This window comes from Saccopteryx leptura, chromosome 11, assembly GCF_036850995.1.
Source record: "Saccopteryx leptura isolate mSacLep1 chromosome 11, mSacLep1_pri_phased_curated, whole genome shotgun sequence".
Taxonomy (NCBI): Eukaryota; Metazoa; Chordata; class Mammalia; order Chiroptera; family Emballonuridae; genus Saccopteryx; species Saccopteryx leptura.
This window is the reverse complement of record NC_089513.1, coordinates 9,911,978-9,934,774: the sequence shown is the minus strand read 5'-3', so window position 1 is coordinate 9,934,774 and position 22,797 is coordinate 9,911,978. Positions and strand designations below refer to the sequence as shown.

Below are 22,797 nucleotides of genomic sequence, written 5' to 3'. Positions count from 1 at the left end.
GCTGATGTTACAAAAATGAATGGGTCTTGGTCTTTGCCTCTCAGAGCCCTGTGTTCAGGTAGAGGAGATTGTACAATAAATAGTTATGAAACAGTGTGGTAAATGAACAACAGGGAGTATTCGGTGAGCAGGACAGAGAAGGAATTGGCTCAGTTTGAGGTCCTCTCCTGGGCCAGATTCGGCAGAAAGGGAGGGGGAGGTTCCACCGAATGAAGGGGTTCCAGGGGATCCAGGACAACCGGTGTCGAAGCAAAAAGCAGGCTCCACAGAGAGATTTCAGGGCAGAGATGTGTGAACCAAATCACCACACCATATCGATGACCCCATCAAACAATTTCTCTGATCAATTTGGTATTCCATATGTTGCCTGGTCTAATTTATTTGACACACTCCTTTTTTTCTTCTGTGACTGCCTTTTTATTTACTAGATAGCTACTACCTCTTTGGCATCTGACAGAATGAGCAACTGCAATTCACAGGGAAAGGAAAGAGGTTAGGGTCCTCTTTGTGGAACTTTAGTTCATATTGGAGAAGTATGAATTATTTCCAATCATCACATATGCCTACTATTCCATATAATATTTCACCTTCCGGTCCCACATAGGCGACTAGGGTTGCCCTTATATATGTATTATGTGTGTATGTTTTACACCCAAGGCAGGATTTATGACAGCACCTTCCTGCCCGAGCCTGTCCCAGGCCTTTGGAAGCAGTGCGGGCAACTGCAACTTCAGCCTAAGTGATTTTTTCAGTCCTGGAGATGCTGCCAAGAGACGTGAGTAAGAGCTGAGTGGCAGAAGTGGGAGGGGCGCAGAGTGTGGGCGGAGTGGGGCGGGACCTTGCGGGAGTGGCCTCAGGGTCCAGGTGAGCAAGCCTGCGGCTCTGACCCTCAGAGTTGCTTCCGCGTCCAGGTCCTTCTGAGCCTCGCTTTCCTTTGCCTTGTCGTGTTGTTTCCCAGGATAACTGTAACTCCAGGTGAGCCAAAAGCGGGTAGCAGGGCTGGTGATGGTCCCTTCTTAGGGCAGTTCTTAAAACAAAAGAGGTGTTTGAGCTGATGCCAAATAGTGAACAAAGTCGACATAATGGGTTATTTTCAAAGAGAGGCTGTGGGCTTCAGTACTGTTGCCCATCACCTCCCCCCAGGGAGGCGTCTCCAGCTCTGAATCCCCAACAAGGATGCCGTGTAGGGAGAGAAGTCACTTAGCCATTACAAGGTAAAGAAATGAAGACCTAACTTGGCTGGGAGGTTTTGTGGTTATAGTGGTGGGGCCACAGCAGTGACTGGGGACGGGGGAGAAGGTATTTCTGAGCGCACCTGTAGCCCGATCTTGGAATTAAGAATGATTTTTTCAGCGCTTACTTGAGAAAGGGTGCGGTACTCAAACCCCAGAGAAAGTGAAAACACATTTGAGTGACTGGCTCACTTTCCCGGCTGGCTTTGGGTGAGTGAGATTCAGACTTCAAAACTGCTCTCTTCTATTCTGACATGTTGAAGCGTCTAGTCAGCGTCCATTTCCTTGAAACTGTATTTATCTAGGCAGAAAGTATTCTCCTCTCTCCCTACCCTCCTGTTTTTTTTCTGGGTTTCAGGATACTTGAAACAAGTTACAGATTTCAAATATGAATTCTTGGGCAACTTTCAAACAGGTTGGCTCACAGTTTATCTTTTATAGATGCTACTGTGTTCATGGCTTCATTTAAGTGTATTGTAGGAAAGGTCAATGGACCCACTGGGCTGTTCTGTTGACTCAGATTCAGAGCTGAGAGCAGGGAAGCGCTGCATCTTGGCCCCTCACTTCCGTAGTCAAGGGACAGAGGCTCACAGAGTGACTTGATGTTCTAAGTCACACAGCTTGTAAGTGGCAAGATCAGTAGAATTCAGGCCTTCCAACTCACAGCTCTTGGACGTGTTTCCACGACATCACAGGGATTCTTACCAGCCTTCTCACCCCCTCCATCACTTAAAAGGTTTTGACTAGAATGAGGTGGGTCTCCAACCTCAGAGTCCGTGCCAAGAGGGGCAAGGACTAGCTGGGTTCCTTGGTGGGTGGAGAGGTAGAAGCTCGCCTGAAGACAGGATTCCGGCAGAAAGTGACTCAGCAGCTTTATGTCTTCGCTTCCTAACGCCTTGAATTCTGCCACTTCAGTCCCTCTGGGTTCTGGGTTGACTTTGAGGGCTGCAGCCTCAGCGGTTTTGGTCATTCCAGTGTGGCCAATCTGGGCCCTCGTTGACTGTCAGGCAGCAGTGGAATGGCGCAGTGGTCAACGCCTAGCTTCTAATCAAACAGGAGCAGATAGGACATCTCACAATACCGGAGCAAAGCCGAGGCTCTCTTGCCCTTGGAAATTAGGTACTAACTTTATTACTAATAGCTACATTGTCCTTTCCTGCTAACAGAGACCTTTCTATATGTGTTTACACCTCCTGTCACTTCATTTAGTTCTCCTGATATGCGTTCACAGTGCAGAAGCTGCAAGGCCTCTGATTTTCTTCATCTGGCCCTGGCTGGTTGGTTTGTTTTCCTCTGCAAGTTAGAACACAGACAGCAGAGGCTGTGTTTTCAGGCTATCCGGCATAGTTATTCTAACAAGCAAGGTCTCTCAAGGCCTGACTACACCATAATTCTTAGGAGATTTTTTTGTCTGCATTTTTCATCATCTGTGATAGGAGGCATTTATCTCACCCAAGTGGTCTACAGGCAACAAGTTTGAGGAGCATGGGCTTAGTTACATGAAGGACTTTGGATATCTTCATGCAGGGGCCAGTGACCAGCTGTGTCTAGAGAAGCAGGCACGCCAGGTCCTCCTCACATTGAGTGCATGCCCCTCCATTCATTAGGGATGGCATGCAGTTTCTTCTGGGCACACATTTTTTGGAATAGCCAACTCCTACTTGTCTTTAGGACTCACCTGTAGTGTGACTTAATTTATATGTCGTGGTCTCTCAAGAGACCTCACTGAGATTTCTGCTATAAAATGAGCTCTCACTTCTAAGGGTTCCCATGGCAACTCATGCCCCCCTCTCATGAAAATGCCCACGACTCATTACACACATCCTGCCACTAAGCTGACAGCTCCTTAGAGGCAGGACCCATGTTGGGTTCACCTTCGATTTCTTAATACTTAACTCAGTGCCTGACATGCATTCGGCATTCAGTTAATACTTATTAAATGAAAGTACTAAAGCATTAATAATTTGCAATGTATATGGCCTAGAGCAGTGCTTCATTTAAGTGTATCGTAGGAAAGGTCAACGGACCCACTGGGCTGTTCTGTTGACTCAGATTCAGAGCTGAGACCAGGGAAGACCAATACCGGAATGTGGGCCATTTGGTACTGGTCCACAAAGAAAGAATAAATAACTTACATTATTTCTGTTTTATTTATATTTAAGTCTGAACAATGTTTTATTTTTAAATAATGATCAGATTCCCTCTGTTACATCCATCTGACTCACTCTTGACGCTTGTCTCGGTCACGTGATACATTTATCCGTCCCACCCTAAAGGCCGGTCCGTGAAAATATTTTCTGACATTAAACCGGTCTGTGGCCCAAAAAATGTTGGGGACCACTGGCTTAGAGAGGAAAAGGGGTTCTTCAAGGAGGAAAATGAGGGGTGAAATGTTTGTGTTGATTAAAGGAAACATGTAAAGTATCTTGGTACCTCCAAAGGGGTAATTTAGGACATGTGGGAGTTTTGGAACTCTCAAGACTTGCGAGGGAACAAAGGTCAGCTGAGTTACCATGTGTAGTTACCTAGGACGGCTGGGGAGGGTGTGGCCGGACATACTGGGCTGTCAGCGGGAGATGTGCGCGTGCGCGGCAGGACTGGTTTCTCTGCTCTCGCTCACTGTGTGGGTGGCCTGGGGAATCCCTTCGTCTCTGTCTGCCTCACTTTTCTCATCTGTTAAATGAAGAAGTGGACCCAGATGAGACCCACGCCAAGATCTTGTCCCACTTTAAAGGTTTATGATTTTAGGACACGTTACAAAAAATTTTAAAAGGCAACTTAGTGATACATTCGTGCTCTTCGTTTTTTATTTGTTGCATTTGTATTGCTACTTAAATCTCCATTCCACTTTTCCCTGGTTAAAAAAAAAGTGTCGTTTAAACTTTTAAGGGACAAGTGCCCCCCCCCAAAACCAACAAACCAACAAAAAATGCTGTGTTTTCTATGTTAGAGCTGTGAATGAAATTCTCTTTATTTGTTATAATCATTCAAAGGGTTTCATGAAGACCAAAGAAGTTATCTCTGTAACAAAGGGACAATCAAATGAAAACAAGATTTTAGCCCTGTAAACAGAAGTCTCTAGACTTGTAAATTTCCACTGTAGATCTTGCTCATCTCCACTCTTGTACCCTTAGTTTTTATATCATTTGCTCTGTAGAGCAGTCTGTGCAGGAGCCTGGTGCATTCCCCTGTGTGTGCCGCTCACGTTGCTAAAGTCTGTTTGAATGCTTTGACTGCCCAGCCGAACAGTGAGGTGACCACTGGCTGTGGCCCGAGGCATCCCTGGGCCACCTTAGCCTAGGTCAGCTTTACAGTATTTTTAGGTCACTAAGGACCAACCACCAAACATCTGATCAGATTTATTATGCAGTATCTGCCGATGACTTCATTGGTGATTGTTTGTTTCTGGAGCAGTTTCCACGTCCAGACCTTTTCTGATTCCTTTGTCAAGCATCCAGCAACATTGCTGGTGCTGGGACCTCAGGTGTTAAAGGCTGCATGGCCTTGCTCAACCTGAAGGAGAATAGAATTTTCTGGGAAAGGAGATATGTGGTCAGCACATGGATGGGACAGCAGGCATTTAGGACTCAAGCATTGAGGACTCCGTGCAAAAGAAAGAACTCTTTGAAAGGAGTGTCTACTACGCATGAGGAATCCTCAGACTTCAGCAGTGAGCTCACTGACGTTCTCCAACAGGGACCTGAGTCTAAGCCTTGAATTGCAACAGTGGTAACTATGTTGTGTAATTAATTGTATTGAAAGCCTCCATGAGCTGTACTTCCTTAGAGCTACTTAGACTAAGTGCATCTCAAAATGGTACAATGAATGAGTGAATAATGCTTTGGTAGAACCAAATGGTAACAGGAACATTTCCTTGCCTTTTGATACAGTTTGAGATGTTGACAGTCCTCAGCAGACCACTCTGAGGTCTTCAAGGCAGGTTTTCCACACACAGCAAGTCAAACTTTATAAAAGTAAAGTTTGTTACAGATTATGCAAATTTATTTGAATTGCTCTTCTTGGAGAGTAGTAAATACTTCTGGGAAGAACTTGTGTTTATTAAAGCACAATTGGTATGTTTTCATATTATCATTAATGTGATTGGGCTTCAAATGGTTGAAAGTTTGAGAAGTTTGCAGGAATCTGGGTTGAGGCTTCTCTTTAGTAAAACAACAGCAAAAACAAAGCAGCTCATTTAGGCTTCTCGATTTGGTGGAGAAATGGCTCATGTTGAATTTTAGCTGTAGACATACTCGGCATTATCAACATTCAATTTGCAGCTGGAGAAAGTACTCCCCATATCTTTTGTGAATTTCCTTTTTATTTCCTGGTGGTGCACATACTGGTCAAAACACTCGGCATGCTTCCATTTCTGTCTCATTGTCCTCTGTACACATAGTGCTGGTCCCTGTGACTAGGGGTGTACAGTCATCCCTCAATCCCTGCCTCCATCCCAGAAGAAAGAATGGGATTGTGGGCCTTCACAAAGTGTGAGATGCCCACCGGGACTTTAGGATACCTTGTTGTAGGTTTGTCATGACAGCAGTGACCTGAGTTCACTTAGCTCCGCTTGTTGGGGACATAAAATGAAGGAGCGAGAAGTCACTGGACGTGACCAGTGAGCATGAACTGGTTGACAAAATATTTTTGTTAATGAACTTGCTTTTCCAGATGTATTATAATCTTATGAGTCCATCCTATATACAAGCCACCTATCCCGTAAAAGAAAGAGCCCTGAAGAAATATTTGAAGACTAAGTGCCCATTCCTTGATCTTATTTTCATGTCTCCACATTTTGAATTTCTTTTCAAGAATAAGGTGCAAAATTGAGGTCCTAGTAGTGCATTTGACTCTTACACCTCGTTGGGTCCTGCATGAAGGAAGTCCTCTGTCCTGGAGGCTTTGACTGATGACCTTCAATGTCACAACTTTGAAGATGTCTTTGTCCACATCTGTGCACGTGACTGCGCAGCACCTGGACACTTTGGGGGAAAACTGCAGGCTTTCATCTATGCACTAGTCTCTCAGGGGTATTACTATCGATCTGCGTTTCTTAGGAACACGCTGTCCTGAGGTCAGGTGGAGCCCAGAGAGTCTGTGTAGCTCATCTCAGGGAAGAGCTTTGCCCTGACTGCTCGACTTTTCCCAGCACCTTCAGACCTGATCAGTAACTACAGGACTAGACAGATAGAACTTCCATCCGAAAAGCAGTTCTCAAACTTTACATCTTAAGACCCCTTTATACACTTCAAATTACTGAGGTTCTGGTTTTCTTTTCCTTTTTATAAATGTTGGTAATATCTATTAGTATTTATCAAATTAGAAATTAAAACTGGAGAACGTTTGAAATATTTATTGACTAATTCATTAACATAATAGTGTTGCCGTTACACATTAACATGGATAACATTTTTTAATGAAAAAATAACTTTTCTAAAGCAATACAATGTAGGGAGGAGAGTAGCACTTTTCCCATTTCTACAGATCTCTTTAATATTCAATTTAATAGAAGACACATCGATTTCTGCTGAAAAACTCCACTGCATATTTGTGAGAGATTGAGTGTGAAAAGGCAAATAGTGCACAAGTATTATTATGAAAACAGTTCTGACTCCACGGAGCCCCTGAAAGGGTTGTAGGGACTGCCGGGGGTCAGCAGGTACCACTCACAGGACCTCAGCACGAGAAGAAGAGAGTTCTCAGGCAAGATGGAGGCCCACCTGCTGCTGCTCCCACTTAACCAGGTTCCCTGTTTTTCGCTGAAGCTGCCCTCTCTTCCCTTTAACTCCACAGTACTCGTTATACCACTCACATGGCATTAGGAAGCTTTGTACTTCATTTATTTTCTACATATCTGACCAAAGGGATTGTGAACTCAGAGAAGAAAGGACTCAGTTGATCCTTATAATACTATGTACAAGGGCTTTCAGAATGTATCAACATTAAAAACAATAACAACTTCTGTATATGAAATACTGCTATGTGCTGGGTGCCCCACCAGAGACATTCCTTACTATGGGACTTCGATGCATCTTTTTGGGTGATCCATTCATATCACTTACTCATTATGAGACTAAACCGCACAAAACTGCTGTGATTTAACTGTTTTTGATTTACAAAAATGTCAGTTTTGTATGCTTTAACTTAAAGCCTAAAAAAAGCAGTATGGCTAGATAAAGCCAACTGGTTCTGATCAGTGTCGTCAGCTGTTCTGACCACTAGCTAAGGAACAGCTGTGATCTCTGGGCTCCTGCCAGGGGCCACTGTGGTCGAGTGGAAGACTCACTGCCTGAATTGGAAGATTCCATATACAGAAGGCAGCTCTCTTGCTGGACTTGTTCAGACCTCAAGGCATTGCCCAGAAGTTTCTTTCCCACTAGCTTTTTAAAGACCCCCTAGTGAAAAGTTCCTTCCTCTCTCCTACCCAAAACCATTACTTTCTTCAGCTGGGATTCTGACTGGGTCGGTAGAACGCAGGCAAGATGACTTTAAAGGCCCTTGTCCTTTGTTCCAGGCCCACAATGGACGCCCTGCAGCTGGCAAACTCGGCTTTTGCAGTTGACCTCTTCAAAGAGCTGTGTGAGAATGAGCCCACCGGCAATGTCCTCTTCTCTCCAGTCTGTCTCTCCACCTCCCTGTCGTTAGCTCAAGTAGGAGCCAAAGGTGACACAGCCAATGAAATTGGCCAGGTAAGCCCCCCACCTTGTTTCTGCTCTGAGTAGGAATGGCGTTGTTAGAACACTTGGGCAGTGCCCGGGGAAGAACGAACACGGCTCTGTGGTCAGAGTCGCTCAGGACTGAGAGCTGTGCCCCTTCTAACACACTCTTAGTCTATTTGTAAGTGTGAAAGGAAATTTGTTGACCTGTCTACAACCTGTGAGGAAGAACCTGAGGGTCTGCTAGGCGATCACTAGTTCTTCATTAAAGAGTGGCCATTAGCAAGTCACCAACGTCTTTCCACATGCTCTATAGTAAGACCCAATCAGGGTGGTGCTTATGAAATGATCCGCTGCAGCTGCCCCAACCAGAAAGAGTAGGAGTCTCTGTCCTTGTCTTATGCACAGTATTTATCTACAGAATCATGCTTTATTACTATTTTCTGTTGAGGTATAGTGGACAGTCAACACTATGTTAGTTTCAGGTACACAACGTAATGATGTGATAGTTGCATATAACTGCAGAATGATCACCACAACAGGTCTAGTTCCCATCCATCATCGACTTTTTCTTGGGATGAGAAATTTTAAGCTCTACTCTCTTTTAACTTTCAAATGTACAATAGAGTAGTATTCACTGTTGTCACAGTGTGCATGTAACATCCCCTTGCCTATTTCATGATGGAAGTTTATACCTTTCACCCCTCCCCCCACTTCTCTTACGCCCCCTCCCCCATTTACTTTTCGATAGTATGTGAAAGCCCTTCTCACTCCATCGCATCATTATTCTCGTGTTGATCATCCTAGATTCAACAGAATCTCTCTTTCTGTGAGCTCATAGCTTTCAAAAGGGAACATCCTCTTGTTTCTGTAAATCCCCGGAAAGTATGACCCATGAAGTGTTTTCCGGGTTGTGATAAGTGAAAAATTTACACTTGTAACTGAGTGCACCTGAACAAGAACCTTCATCTGTGGGCGGAGGAGCTGTCTTCTCACCTGTCCTGTCCCCTCCACCCCTTGTTCCCCATTTCCCGCCTCCCGCCAGAGGAGGGACAGAGGGACAACTTCCTGGCAGTGGGTCTGTTCCTCAGTGACAATAATAAGGCTCAAGCACATGCAGTTGTTCCCCCAGCAGTTGTTACCTGGGCTTTTTAAATTTTCTGGTCCTTTTACCTGTCACCAGGCATGAGGGTTACGTGTGGCCTTGGACCCTGCGATACTAAGGCTGCATGACTCACTGGCGCCTGTGCCCGTCTAGCGATGTTGCCTGAGCTGTGGCATCCAGGCACAGTTCTGATGAGTCAGGTGTGAGGAGAGAATCGCCTTCCACTGACAGCACGTTCTGAGGCACCACGGGGCAGAGGAGATGCTAAGCGGTTGACCATAACACTAGAAAAGTTCAGAACAAAGGAGAAGGACTTAAGCCTTCCAGAAGATGACATCTTGATATTAAGTGGCTTAGAATATTACTGTAAGCCTAATTATTAACATTTTGAATTGATATGATATTCTGGGTGTTTTATATATGATGTCTATAATCCTTATGACAAGTCAGAAAAGTAGGCATTCCCTGCCCAGTTTACAGAGGGAAGAGGGGAACTTTGCAGAGTCAGGCTAGCTTACATTTCTAGAAGACCCAGGCTGGGTACCAAAGGCCAGGTTGTCTGACATTAGCTCAGCCAGCACGACCCCCCGCTGATGGTAACTGCCCATCAAAAATTACACATCAGCCCGTTGGGCACTTGTTAGAGAAACTAACAGGAGTATGCAGACCCTGGCTAGAGACACCTCCCTCCTGGAATTGGTACCTGCCTAGATGATTATCTCCTTTGCCATTAATCTCTCTCTTCTTGTGTCTAAATTGGATGGCAGATATAACCCACCTTCTCTCTTTTCCAAGTTTGGAAAGCCTTTGTATGTGCACGACAGACATCATTCTGAAGAAAGGGCACATTTTCCCCGTAGTTAAACCCAGAGGATTGTCTCTAGGGCCGTACTTCTCAATGGGGACAGTTCCCACCCTCCCACCCCCTGGGGACATTTGGCAGTACTGAGGCTGTATGACTCACTGGTGCAGTGTGCCCATGTAGTGACCTGACCTGAGGTGTGGCATCCAGAGACATTTTGGGTTGTCACAAATGGTACCTATCGGTCAGAGATGCTGCTAAGCATCCTGAAATACCCAGGTGCCCAGCACAGCACCCCCACCTCCAGCCACAAAAAAATCCTGCCTGCAATGTCAGCAACACTAAGGTTGAGAAGGCGTGCTTCGTGGGACGACGGAGCAGGGAAATACGGCACCCCCCAAGGAGGGTGACAGTGACCACTGCAGTGGGAAGACACCAGGCTTCGTGGGTCATGGATTTTTTTTCCTCTTCCCAGGTCTTTCATTTTGAAAATGTCAAAGATGTGCCCTTTGGATTTCAAACAGTAACGTCGGATGTGAACAAACTTAGTTCCTTCTACTCGCTGAAACTAATCAAACGGCTTTATGTAGACAAATCTCTGAATCCTTCCACAGTAAGTGGTTCAATGTCATTAAAAGGTTCAACTCTCTCTCAGGAGTCACATGGTCACATGGTCGGACTCACAGCCTCCTCCCAACCAGTAAAACTTACTTCTAGTATGCTCATTGATGACTGAGACTAATTAAAATAAATCAGCCCCAGCAGAGAGGTTGAATATAGTGGGATTCAATTACAGTCACATCTTCCATCTCAAAACACTGAGAAGCTTGTGAGTCGTCCTGTTCCCTCTCAAGCACACGTAAATCCTACCCTTCCTCTTAGCTTCCTCAATCAGAGGAATGGAGAACGGAGTTGCTAATAATGTGTCTATCTCCAGAGATGCAGGACAGCTCACAATTTACACCAGCGGTTCTCAACCTGTGGGTCGCGACATCGGAAATACATATTTTATTTAAAAATGTATTGTATAATAAATATGTATTTTCCGATGGCTTTAGGCGACCCCTGTGTTTTTGTCGTTCGACCCCCGCTGGGGTCGCGACCCACAGGTTGAGAACCGCTGATTTACACTGTTCTTTTTAAACAGCAAGGCCCCTGGCCTGGAACAACATTTTAAATTCTCCACCTCATTGCTTATGTTTGCAATGTTCTGATTTTCTCAGAAGTCCATGAGAAAAATAATAACTGTATGAATCAACAGTTTTCAACAGTCACCACTTGTTTTTGTTTGTTTTATGAGACTGGCCATGAGGGTGTCTATGCAATTCGTTCTGGGTGTTTGATTGCGTGCATGTCTTGAAGAAATCATACAAATGAGAACTCTGTGGTATCCTTACCTTTGATCCCAGAGGATCACATAACATTTAAAAAAATATGTATTTGAAACACATAGCTAACATCCTAGGCTACAAGGAAGTTTATTCTCTGCATTAGTAATATAGAATGATTCAATTTGTATTTGGATGGTTGGAATTTTAACCTTAAAAGGTAGACTACCAGTTAGATATCTTACCAAAGTTTTATTACTTTCTTCAGTAGCTATTTGTTTTTCTGGTTGAGACATTTTGAGAACATTGGTCACTAGACATCGTTATGAGTTTACTCTTCTTGTTTGAAGACACGTTCACACACTTATTTTTATTACAACAATCTGAAGACACATATATACACCTATTTTTCTTCCAACAGTCACCCAGGGAATTAAAATAAAATACTGAGATGTGAGTGGGGGTCTGGGTAGAGAAGATATTTCAGAGCTCCTGGGTGGTCCCTAAGGAGGTGCTTAATACATTTTGTTGCTGGCAGTGAGAAGGGTGAAGGCCATTCACTCTGCTGATGCCCCAACGCTCTCAGGTGGCCCTGCTCTCTCAGCCAAGTGCAACACTTAGTCCCAGGATTGGGTTGCAGTGAACAGAATCAGACTGGCCAAGGCCATGGTTGCTCTGAAGAAACTGAAGAAGCCCTGTGTTAGGATATTTAATCAGCTGTGCTTAGTTTGGTTGAACTTCTATTCCACATTTTGAATTATTTCAACCAAGCCAGAAGTGGGAAGGGATTTTATTTGAAGGCTGCTTCCATGGCTCCTGTTGGTTGTATAGCACCTGCAGATTTTCTGGTAACAGTACAAACAGGTGTGGTATGAGGACGTTCCACCTGCAGGAGAACTACTGGGCGTTTGAAGTGCAAGTTCCTGGCCTTAGATCAATCACTTGAATCAAAATCAATCAATGAAATGCAAAAGCTTTGCATTTCCACAAGCATCAGAATGAGAGTCACTGCCAGGTCCCGTTTCCCATGGCACTGTTTCAAGCTTCCTGCTCAGACGAGTCCCCTGGTGTCTTGATAAAATGCACGTTCTGAATCAGGAGGTCTGGGGGCCTCTGAGATTCTGCACTTCCAACAAGGTCCCAGGTGATGTTAGAGCTTTTGGTCCTTGGACCACACTTTGAGTGACAAGAGTCTATAGAGTATTTATTTCAGTGAGAATAAGAGTTTTCTGCTCGTAATTTTTTAATTTCGGTACATTTCTTCTATTGTAAGATGCATATACATACATACACTTAAACGTTTCTGCAATCAGATTATAACTGTTATGTACATTTAGCATGGTGTTTCTTTTTTCCCAAAGTTGATGCCAAATTGATGAATGCATTTAATAATTGATAGTCTTCGAATTGAAGAAACGAAACATTCAATACAAAGAAAATTCATCGATTTCTATGTGAGGTTTCAATTTGCCTAATAGTTCAGATTTTGAAAGTGTATCCACAGTCATAGACATTTAAAATTCCTTTGGTTAGAACCAGGGGACAATGTGATGGTTTGGCTACAGACTGTGAGTACTTTGTGGTTTTATAAACGGGCTGCTTTGCAGGAGTTCGTCAGCTCTACGAAGAGACCCTACGCCAAGGAAATGGAAACTGTTGACTTCAAAGACAAACTGGAAGAAACAAAAAGTCAGATCAACAACTCAATTAAGGACCTCACGGATGGCAAGTATCTCTACTTATTCTGCTAGAAATCGCTCCCCACCTTCTCATGACTCTTTCTGCTAAGCCAACACGTCATACACCTGGAGGATTCCCGAGATGTTTTCAGTACAGAAGCTCAATTCCTGCCCATCAACCCATCTCAGCAAACTTGGATTCCCGAGCCTTTCCTCCATCATCTCACCACTTGGTGGAAATTGCTGGTGTTCCCATTTTAATCTCCTTGCCTTGCTCTCCACTGAGTGGCCCATGCCCTCCTGCAGCCTCAGCAGTGCCCCTTACAACATATGGTTTTGGGCATGTCACAGGTCCAGTTTTTCACTCCAGAAGCGGAGGGCAAGGATGATAACTTGGTGATCCCTGAGGCCACTTTTAGCTCAAGCATTCTACAAATTTATTAAAAAAAAAAAAAAAGGCATAGAGAGTCTTGGGCAATCACATATACATATAGAAGAAAAAACAAAACAAAACAAATTGTACCAGATGGAAACATGTCCTTAGTCCCGTGATGCCCCCACCCAGTTGGCCCTCTGATAGCCTCTGGCTGCAGCATCTACACAGTCCTGCCTCTGGCTCAGGACCTCCCTCAGCACTGCCCATCCCTTTTCCTGAATCTTCCCTCCATTAAAATGCTCCTTGAGTCTTCCTTGCTGGAAAGGAATTGGAAGTGAGATGACTCCTGAGTGCTGATCAGCATCCACACCCCCTTTCCCGGGACCATGTTTACATTTACACAGGGAGGAACCTAATTGTGAAAGGTTTTGCAGGCGTCATTGCAGTCTGGGGAGGGACACGCTTCTGGGGCCAGGGACACGCACTTCCTGTCTGAAAGGCCAGAGCCACCCTGGTGCTGTGAGGGCACAGAGATCATAAGGTTCATGCCATAGCTGCAGAGCGAGGACACGAAGAAAAACATGGCCTTGGGGTCTTCAAGACCTCAGATTCAAGTCCAGACATAGCCACTCATTAACTGAAGTATTTAGTCACAGAGCCTCAGTTTACCGACCTGTGAAATGGGGCATATGTTATCTAATGTTTACATGTTTGTTGTCTGGCTTGCAGTCTGGCACAGGCTGAGCATTTCGTAGCTTGTGCTTTTCCTCTTCCTCCCCTCCCCTCCCTCCCCTTCCCTCCCTTCTCTTCTCCCTCCTCCTTAGGTGTCTTTGGTGAGCCCAGTTGTGGTGAGGGGAAAGCAGAGAAAGGAGTCCTGGAATGAGGTGGTCTGGCTCTCAGACCCTGCCTGGTGCGGTGCTAGCAAGTGTGAACCGCCCAGCGAGTGGACAGGCGTGGGGAGGGCAGTGCGGCTGGGAAGAATAACCCCGTGCCACTGTGGTTTCCTAAAATTATCTCACAGGCCACTTTGAGAACATTTTATCCAACAACAGCGTAAATGACCAGACCCAAATCCTCGTGGTTAATGCTGCCTACTTCGTCGGAAAGTGGATGAAGAAATTTCCCGAGTCGGAAACCAAAGAATGCCCTTTCCGGGTCAACAAGGTAGGTGGGGCAGTGTGTGAGAGGGTCCTGATTATCGGTCTGAACAATTGTAGCCACAGAAGGAACCTGAGGGGTTCACTCCAATGAGGGAAGTTAAGGCACAGGGGTGGTGTGCCTTCCATCATAAAAAAAAGGACTATCATCCAGAGACTGTTCCCCAGAATGCTCGCTGAGCCTGAGCTGAGTGAGAGCTTACAGAGCGTCCAGTCCAGGGGGTAAAGCTACATCACCTCCTGGAAAGTGGATACAAATATTTGGGACCATTAGCAAGAAAGGCAAAGAGACAAACCAAATCTTAACATTAGAGTCCTTTGAATCATCCTGAAACCTGGGCCGTTGGAGAATCTGGTTCCAGGTTAATAAACTCCCCAGTGACCTGTTTCTCCTCTGTTCATACTGAAGTCAATGATTCTGGCAGGAAAAAGTACAGCCTCCTGGTCTGTCGCTCTGGGAGTCGTTACAGGGCCGAATGAGAAACCCGTTTCGCAGGGAAGTCTCATTAATACTGCTGAGTGAACGAGGAGGCGTACCCTATGTGAACAAGGGACGGAGTGCCTCTTCTGTACAGGAATCCAGAGAACTGTGGCTGGGAACTGGACCCCTCTCATCTCTCATGAGAGGGCCTGGGAACCCACAGAAGCCTATCTGTGATGGTGATGAGATTTGGTCTCATTTGATGAGATCTGACTCGTGCTAAGAACACAGATCGACGAATCCCGAGCCCAGGTAGCACACTGAGGGTCGTGGGCTCACCTTGCAGCTCCCAGGCACTCATTCCAGTTCTCAGGTTTCTCTCAGCACCTTGAGCGCTGCGCACGAATCGTTTTTGTTTTTGCAAGGCAATGTAACTGCACTTCCCTAGTGCTAAAACTCAGGAAGAAAAGACCTCGGAGGTACAGTTTATGCCTGGGTTAGCTGGACAGGCTTTTGGTACTTTTCTTTGTACCCACAGAATTTTCTTTTCTCTGCCACTTCCCTGCCCTTCCCCAAGTTTCACTTTCCATAGTGAACTCTGATTACTTGTTTACTTAGCCAGATGCCTCTTGTGCACACAGGTTTTGGAAAGGCAGGGAGGATGCCTTTTTCATCTCAGTTTCTAGAATTCCTGGCCCAGACCCTGGTACAGTAGTAGATGCTCAGCGAATGTTTGTTGAATGGCTGAGCCATCCCTAAAAGTCAGTCTGAATAAGCAGTCTGTAGCAGACAGAACCTGACGGGCCTTCGGGACCACCATGATCCCTCTACAAGACCCACTGGGCAGGTACCCTGCTGAGAGTCCTGCTTACCTCCCGGAATATCCACACAGCCCAGGGAAGAAGGTGGGCCCTCCCTCCGCTTCCTCTTCCTAACTCACCTCCCAGGAGTTCTCAGTTTTCTCAAAGCCGCCAGCGAGGGGCAGGACTGACCCTGCACACAGGGGCAGGTCTCAGATGGCAGCCATGATATGTGACTCTACAGCAGTGGTGGTCAACCTGGTCCCTACTGCCCACTAGTGGGCGGTCCAGCTTTCATGGTGGGCGGTAGTGGAGCAACCAAACAGCGCGACTATTACATACTAATCGACTAACTGTTGACCAGTCAAGATCAGGACAGCGGTCAGACTCTGTTACAGGGCATTTGTATTGGGACCACACCTGACCTCTTTCACGACCACCTGGCCCGCGTCCGCGAGCGGCCAGGTACCTGACCCCGGTTCCATACCCGCCACCCGATCCGGCAGGCAGTTTATGACTGCTATTGTCGCCCAAAAACTAGCAGTTCGTCATTTTATTACTCCATAGACAAAGAACTCCATGGTTCGACACTTCTTTCTATGACAGAAACTGCTGGACAATGGAGACACCAATTAACTCATATTTTCGTCTCAATTCCTGGATTTTAGGGTAACAGGGTGACATTCTAGGAACCCCCCTTGGACTGCCCAAACTAGCTGATGTCTCGCTACTTTGCCCCGATCGCAAAGAAGTGATGCCATTGGCCAACACCTGCCACATAAAATTTTATAAAACGCACCACCACGGATACTCACTAACTTAGTCTCGTCTCGACAAACTCTCGCTCAACCACGACACTTGTAAGGTTGTGACCACGCAACAGACTTCAAGCACATAAGTTTTGTTCACATTACATAAGTGAAGCTAAATTGTTACATAATCAAAACTAAAGTCAGTACGTAGTTAGATTTCTGAGAGCAAGCATGTGCTTACAGCTTCAAACAAAATATTGTGAAATATTGTGAGCCCATGTCTCAAAAAAAAAAAAAAATACACACACGGATATTCACCAGAGTATCTGAAGATGGGTTTCATAGAATCTGTTGCAAATAAACAACATCCAATGTGTTTATTGTGCCATAAAACATTATCCAATGAGGCAATGAAGCCAAGTTGATTACGAGAACATCTTTCTACAAAGCATCCAAATGACAAGGACAAGCTCATTGAATATTTTCAGGAAATATATAAAAAATTTCAAAATTGTTCAACTATCGTTGCTTCATTTAAGAAACAACATACAACAGACGAAGATGGATTAATTGCCACTTATCGCATTTCACAAATAATTGAAAAAAGTGGTAAAAGCTATAATATTGGAGAAACTGTAATAATACCCTCTATAAAAGAATTTATCTCAACAGTAATGCATCAGGATATACCTCAAATTTTAAAAACATTGCCCCTAAGTGATAGCACAGTAAAGCAACAAATTGAAGAAATGGCAGTTAATGTTGAAAACAAACTTATAAGTATTCTCCAAAACTTCATTTTCCATGCAATTGGACGAATCTACCATTGCAGATAATGATGCTTTATTGATGGCATATGTATGCTATTTTGATGAAAAGAATATATTACGAGAAGAAATGCTTTTTGCAATAAATCTCATCACAGATACAAAAGGATTATCTATATTTAATACTGTAAGAACATACTTTACAAAAAATAATATTCCTTTGAATAATATTGTTGCATGCACTACTGATGGAGCACCATCAATGGTAGGTCACTATCGTGGATTTGTTGCTTATTTGAAGCAAGAAGTGCCAAATGTTTTATGTATTCATTGTGTGGTGCACAGACAACATCTTGTAGGAAAACATCTAAGTACAAGTCTCCATTCATCATTAACTATAATAACTCGAGCTATAAACAAGATCAAATCCAATGCAAAGAATGATAGAATGTTTCGGCAGCTTTGCCAGGACAATAATGAAGATTTTATTGTTACTTTTGCACAGAGAAGTTCGGTGGCTGTCAAAGGGTACATCTTTGGCTAGATTTGTAGCATTATATGATAGTGTCACACAATTTTTTGAAAGTAATAATGAGACCAATCTGTGTCAACAGTTAAAAACAGTAAAGAATAATGCCTTTTTACTTGGCAGATATTTTCAAGAGATTTAACGATGTCAATTTGCAGCTTTAAGGAGCTAATAAAACTCTTATAGGTTGCCAAAGTATTGTGCTATTATTTATTTATTATTATTATTTTTAAAATTTATTTATTTTTTATTTATTCATTTTTAGAGAGGAGAGAGAGAGAGAGACAGAGAGACAGAGAGAGAAGGGGGGGGGGGAGGAGCTGGAAGCATCAACTCCCATATGTGCCTTGACCAGGCAAGCCCAGGGTTTTGAACCGGCGACCTCAGCATTTCCAGGTCGACGCTTTATCCATTGCGCCACGACAGGTCAGGCGTGCTATTATTTATTGACAAACTTGAACTACTTCGTCATAATCTATTGAAGAGAAAATTTCATCAGTTTCCTCAATTATCATCTATAAAAGATGAGAGGATATTGACAGATTCAGCAGCCACCTCAATGAACTTAAATTGGACATGGAAAAACGATTTGAAGATATTTTGAAATTGAAGGTATATGACTGGATGAAAAATCCTTTTACCGCAAATATTGAAGAGGCTGATACAACTTGCCAAGAAGAACTGTTAGAAATTAGATATGATGAAGAAAGTAAACATAAATTCGACAGTGCTGGATATGAAAACCTATGGCAAAATAAAAAAATGCCGGTCTTATATCCAAATATGTGGAAAATGGTATTCAGTTTATTGATACCTTTCCCTACCTCATATCTTGTGGAATCAGGATTTAGTGTAGGTAATCATATTATGACAAAAGAAAGAAACCGCTTGAATATTTCCGAAAGGGGAGACCTTCGTTTGTTCCTCACAAAAATTGAACTGGATATTCAATATTTAGTTTCCCAGCATCAGCCTCAGGGATCCCACTAATAATTCAATTAACTAATGTAATTTCTATGTATGCAAAGTATAAATAAAAAGATAGATTTAACTATAGTAAGTTGTTTTATAAAGATTTATTCTGCCAAACAGTGAAAATCCAACATAAAGTACTTGGTAAGTAATTATTATTATATGCTTTAACTTGCTATAACTCTGCTTTATAAATTTTATAAAGTAAAGTTACTTCCCTACTTTATAAATCACCATTACTGGGGAACTGGTGGGCGGTTAGAAAATTGTACTACTAAAAGAGATACAAAGTGGGCGGTAGGTATAAAAAGGTTGATTGCCCCTGCTCTATAGGCTACATTTCTCCCCTGTAGGTCCTTGGGTTTCAAACGTGGCTTTGAAGGGTCATTGCTCTCAGTGAGCGCTTCACCAAAAAAACAATGAAACATGACTCAAAGCTGCCTGCGGACACACCATCTTTTTGAATGCAGAGGTCATTACTTTTCCTTTGTTTCCTTTGAATGGCATTTGTCAGCCTCTGAACTTCCAAGTGACATCACTGAGCCTTTCCTCATGCCCTGTGGTGTCTCCTTTAAAGGCTAGACTAAACTGATGAAGTTATGTTATTGAAAGTTTAGTATAGTGCCTATTCATACAAAGGTAAATGCACACACATCAATTTACGTACCACTTACCTAAAAATAAAAAGGCCTAATTAGTTAGTGTCCCCCTCCTACAAAGAGAGAGGACACCTATTGGAGGTGTTTCATGGAATTAAAACAAGAGCAAATTAATGTCTGTATACATGTATGTCTAGATATGTGTGCATCTACGTGTGCAGATATGTGTATATGTATGTGCACATATACAAGCATAAGTTACTGTCTTTTATGGAGGAAAATGAAAAAAGTGTATAGGAAATAAAATATATATCTACATATACACTTGAGAGAATTAAAAATTTCTTCTCCTGTTACAGACGGACACCAAGCCAGTGCAGATGATGAAGATGGAAGCCACGTTCTGCACGGGCAACATCGACAGCATCAACTGTAAGGTCATAGAGCTCCCCTTTCAAAACAAGCACCTCAGCATGCTCATCCTGCTACCCAAGGACGTGGAGGACGAGTCCACGGGCCTGGAGAAGGTGAGGAGGGAGGTGGTGGGCAGTACCCAGGTGCCACCTGCTGAGGCGCCTGGTGCAGCGGGGATGGCGCTGGGCGGGGCTGCCCCATGTGTCACCTGTTCTGCTGTCTCTGAGGGTCTGTGGTTCTTTCTGGGCCTTCCTTCCTAGTGTTCACAGCAGTCCACACTAATGGGCACTGACAGTGTGCCCAGAACTCTCCCTCTGTGCACTGTCTCATGTAACCTCCCCAGAAGCCTAGGACTTAGAAATGGTTTAAGGGCTCATTCTTAAAAGAATTTACCTTAGCTTTAATTTGAGTTATTAAATTTGATGTCATATCAATACTAGAGTATTTTGTGTTTCCTAGTAGAGAAATCACAATAAAGCATTCAGGAAATATTATGTGAGAAAAACCTTCTAATTTTATATTTATCTCGCTAGTATTTATGCAACACCCTAACCCATGCATTTGTTTCTATAAAGCTACTCTATAGCTTAACAGAGCTGCACTTAACAGAGAGCTCCATCTTTTCTTCTTCTGCAGCCATGACTCGGTTGGAGCAAGTTGACCTGGGGCACTGAGGATGGCTCCATGCCCCCCTGAGGAGCTAAGAAGAGCTCGGTTGCTAAGCAACAGAGCAATGGCCTCAGATGGGCATTGCCCCTTAGTGGGGTTGCCGGGTGGATCCCGGTTGAGGTGCATGCGGGACTCTGTCTGCCTCCCTTCCTCTCACTGAACAATAAATAAATAAATAAAAATCTACTCCTGTATGTGCCCTGACTGGGGCTCAAACCCGCAACCTCTGTGCTTTGGGACAACTCACCGACCATCTGAGCTATCTGACTATTTTTCATCAAGCAGAATCTTTTACAGTTGAAAATAAAAATAATAATAATTTCCTCTCCTTTTTGCCCTTCAGGTTGAAAAACAACTCAACTCCGAGACCCTCTTGCAGTGGACCAATCCCAGCACTATGGCCAATGCCAAAGTCAAACTCTCCATTCCAAAATTCAAGGTGGAGAAGATGATTGAGCCCAAGGCTAGTCTGGAAGCCCTTGGGCTGAAAACCACCTTTAATGGGAATACAGCTGACTTCTCGGGCATGTCAGAGACCAAGGGAGTGGCGCTCTCGACTGTCATTCACAGGGTGCGGTTGGAGATAACCGAGGACGGTGGGGATTCCATCGAGGTCCCGGGCTCGCGGATCCTGCAACACAAAGATGAATTCAACGCCGACCACCCCTTTGTCTACATCATCAGGCACAACAAAACTCGCAACATCATTTTCTTTGGCAGGTTCTGTTCTCCTTAAGTGGCAGAGCCTAGCCTGAGTCCCACCTGGCTTTTCTGTAAACTCTGCATCCAAGAATCCCTTTCTGAATATGATAAATTGTTAATGTTGCTGGTTGAGGAAGGCCTTGGTACTTGTCCCTCACACTAATATGCCCTTTCCCCCCATCTTTTCTTTCAGGCCCTTTTCCTGCCCATCAAACACCATACTTTGAACGAAAAGGAAATATGTATCCATTATTTATCACACTGTCTAGGGTGATGGGCAGGAATATAGTCTTTCACAAGAAAATTCCTGTGAGGAGGAGCTGTAGGATTTTATTCCCAGAGCTTTGCCTTCTTTCCCTGGGATAACAGAATATTCCAGATGTCCTCACTTACTTGAAAGACTAAAAGAATTGTGGTTCACGGAATTGCCAACCTTTCCTGGCTCCGGTGATACTTGGCCACAAGTTCAGGCTACTGTAGGTTCCCAGCTCCTTGTGCTAAACCCTGTGGGACAAAGGTTTGCTTCGCACTCTGTTTTGGGGGGCTTTTGGAAAGATGATCTGTTGCATGAACTGTATGTTACAGTGGTCCACTGAAAGAGTCTGAAATAACACCCTGTCCATAAGTTGATACCTTGATATTTCCGCTGTGAAATGTAAACTATTCACACACAATGGATCAGGACTGTAAGGTGCCCATATGTGTCAGGCTTTGCTGACGAGAGCATATGCCATTAGCTCGCGAACAAGCTCTGTTTTCAGAACTTTTTGAGATTTTTGGAATGCTGGGTAAGGAATTGCAGACCTATTGTAGTTGGTACACAGCCCGTCAAGGGGAAGCTCAGATCTCATAAAAAAATTCACTTTCGCTTTTGATAGAAGGATCACCTGGTCAGTTGGTTGGGGACAGACTGCTGGCTCGGGCTTCTAACTGACTCAACAAGGTTTTGGATGTTTGACAACCAGGGCCTTAAAAAAGCACAAGGACTCTCATGGTAGAGAGAATAAAAGAATTTTATGAGTGTCGAAGGAACTTGTCTCTTTGTCTAATGTGACACTGGGGAAGGCAACGGGACTTACACCTTTAGAAAATATAAAACTTTTGAAGTGTTCATGCTGCTTTGATGCATATTTTTTTCCCAAGCCTTTGGGTTTAGTTATCATAGAGAGTAACTGGCATTCATAGTACTTTTTAAAGCTGGTCTGGTAAGTTATCTATGTTACAAGTTGATGTATTAATTCATTATCAACAGAGAACATTTTCTGAAGATGTTGTGACAATCCTTCCTTACCTCTTCTCTGGTATTCCTTATAAATAGGTTCAACTTTCTTGTGGCTCCAAAGGATCAATATTAAATTTTTTTTAGGCTATGGACAATAAAATATTAGTAAACTACATGTCTTGTTTTTTATCCCCCATAGAGTTAGATGAACTACTTTGGGATAGAACCAAGCCATCTATTTATAAAAGCATTTCTGTACATACATCTTTTTGGGGGGTGGAGGAGGGGTTGATGTGGAATGAGAAGAAATAAGACTAGTTACTTCCCCTGTTCCCTTGTCTTCCTTTCTCTCTGCCTACAACCTCTTGCTTTCACTTCTCATCCCCTTCTCTCCTGGGGCGCGCCCAGGGGAGTCTAGAAGGACTTTCAGTCACATACAGGTAGATCATGAAATGGAGGCCTTTGGGCTCAGCCACAAAATGTAATTTTTTAAAAATGTTTTGAGTGAGAGGAGGGGAGATAGACTCCTGCATGTGCCCCAACTGGGTTTCACTTGGCAACACTTGTCTGGGGATGATGCTTTAATCAACCCAGCTATCCTCAGTGCCTGAGGCC

The 22,797-nt window shown here is 43.9% G+C and overlaps 1 protein-coding gene across 1 annotated transcript; it reads left to right on the top strand.

Annotated features, from left to right (window-relative positions):
• Positions 1-841: 841 nt before the first annotated feature.
• SERPINB5 (serpin family B member 5) lies at positions 842-22,355 on the top strand. Its single transcript, XM_066353188.1, has 7 exons — positions 842-975; positions 7,747-7,921; positions 10,271-10,408; positions 12,731-12,848; positions 14,200-14,342; positions 19,535-19,702; positions 20,602-22,355. The coding sequence occupies exons 2-7, from the start codon at positions 7,754-7,756 to the stop codon at positions 20,992-20,994; spliced, it is 1,128 nt and encodes a 375-aa protein (XP_066209285.1). The 5' UTR covers positions 842-975; positions 7,747-7,753; the 3' UTR covers positions 20,995-22,355.
• The last annotated feature ends 442 nt before the right edge of the window (positions 22,356-22,797 follow it).

What these genes read in the sequence shown, in the direction of transcription:
- SERPINB5 (XM_066353188.1), top strand. Translation starts at nt 7,754, where the DNA reads ATGGACGCCCTGCAGCTGGCAAACTCGGCTTTTGCAGTTGACCTCTTC. An exon ending in CAGCCAATGAAATTGGCCAG is followed by an intron (nt 7,922 to 10,270) that starts GTAAGCCCCCCA and finishes TCCTCTTCCCAG; the next exon opens with GTCTTTCATTTTGAAAATGT. An exon ending in AGTCCACGGGCCTGGAGAAG is followed by an intron (nt 19,703 to 20,601) that starts GTGAGGAGGGAG and finishes TTTGCCCTTCAG; the next exon opens with GTTGAAAAACAACTCAACTC.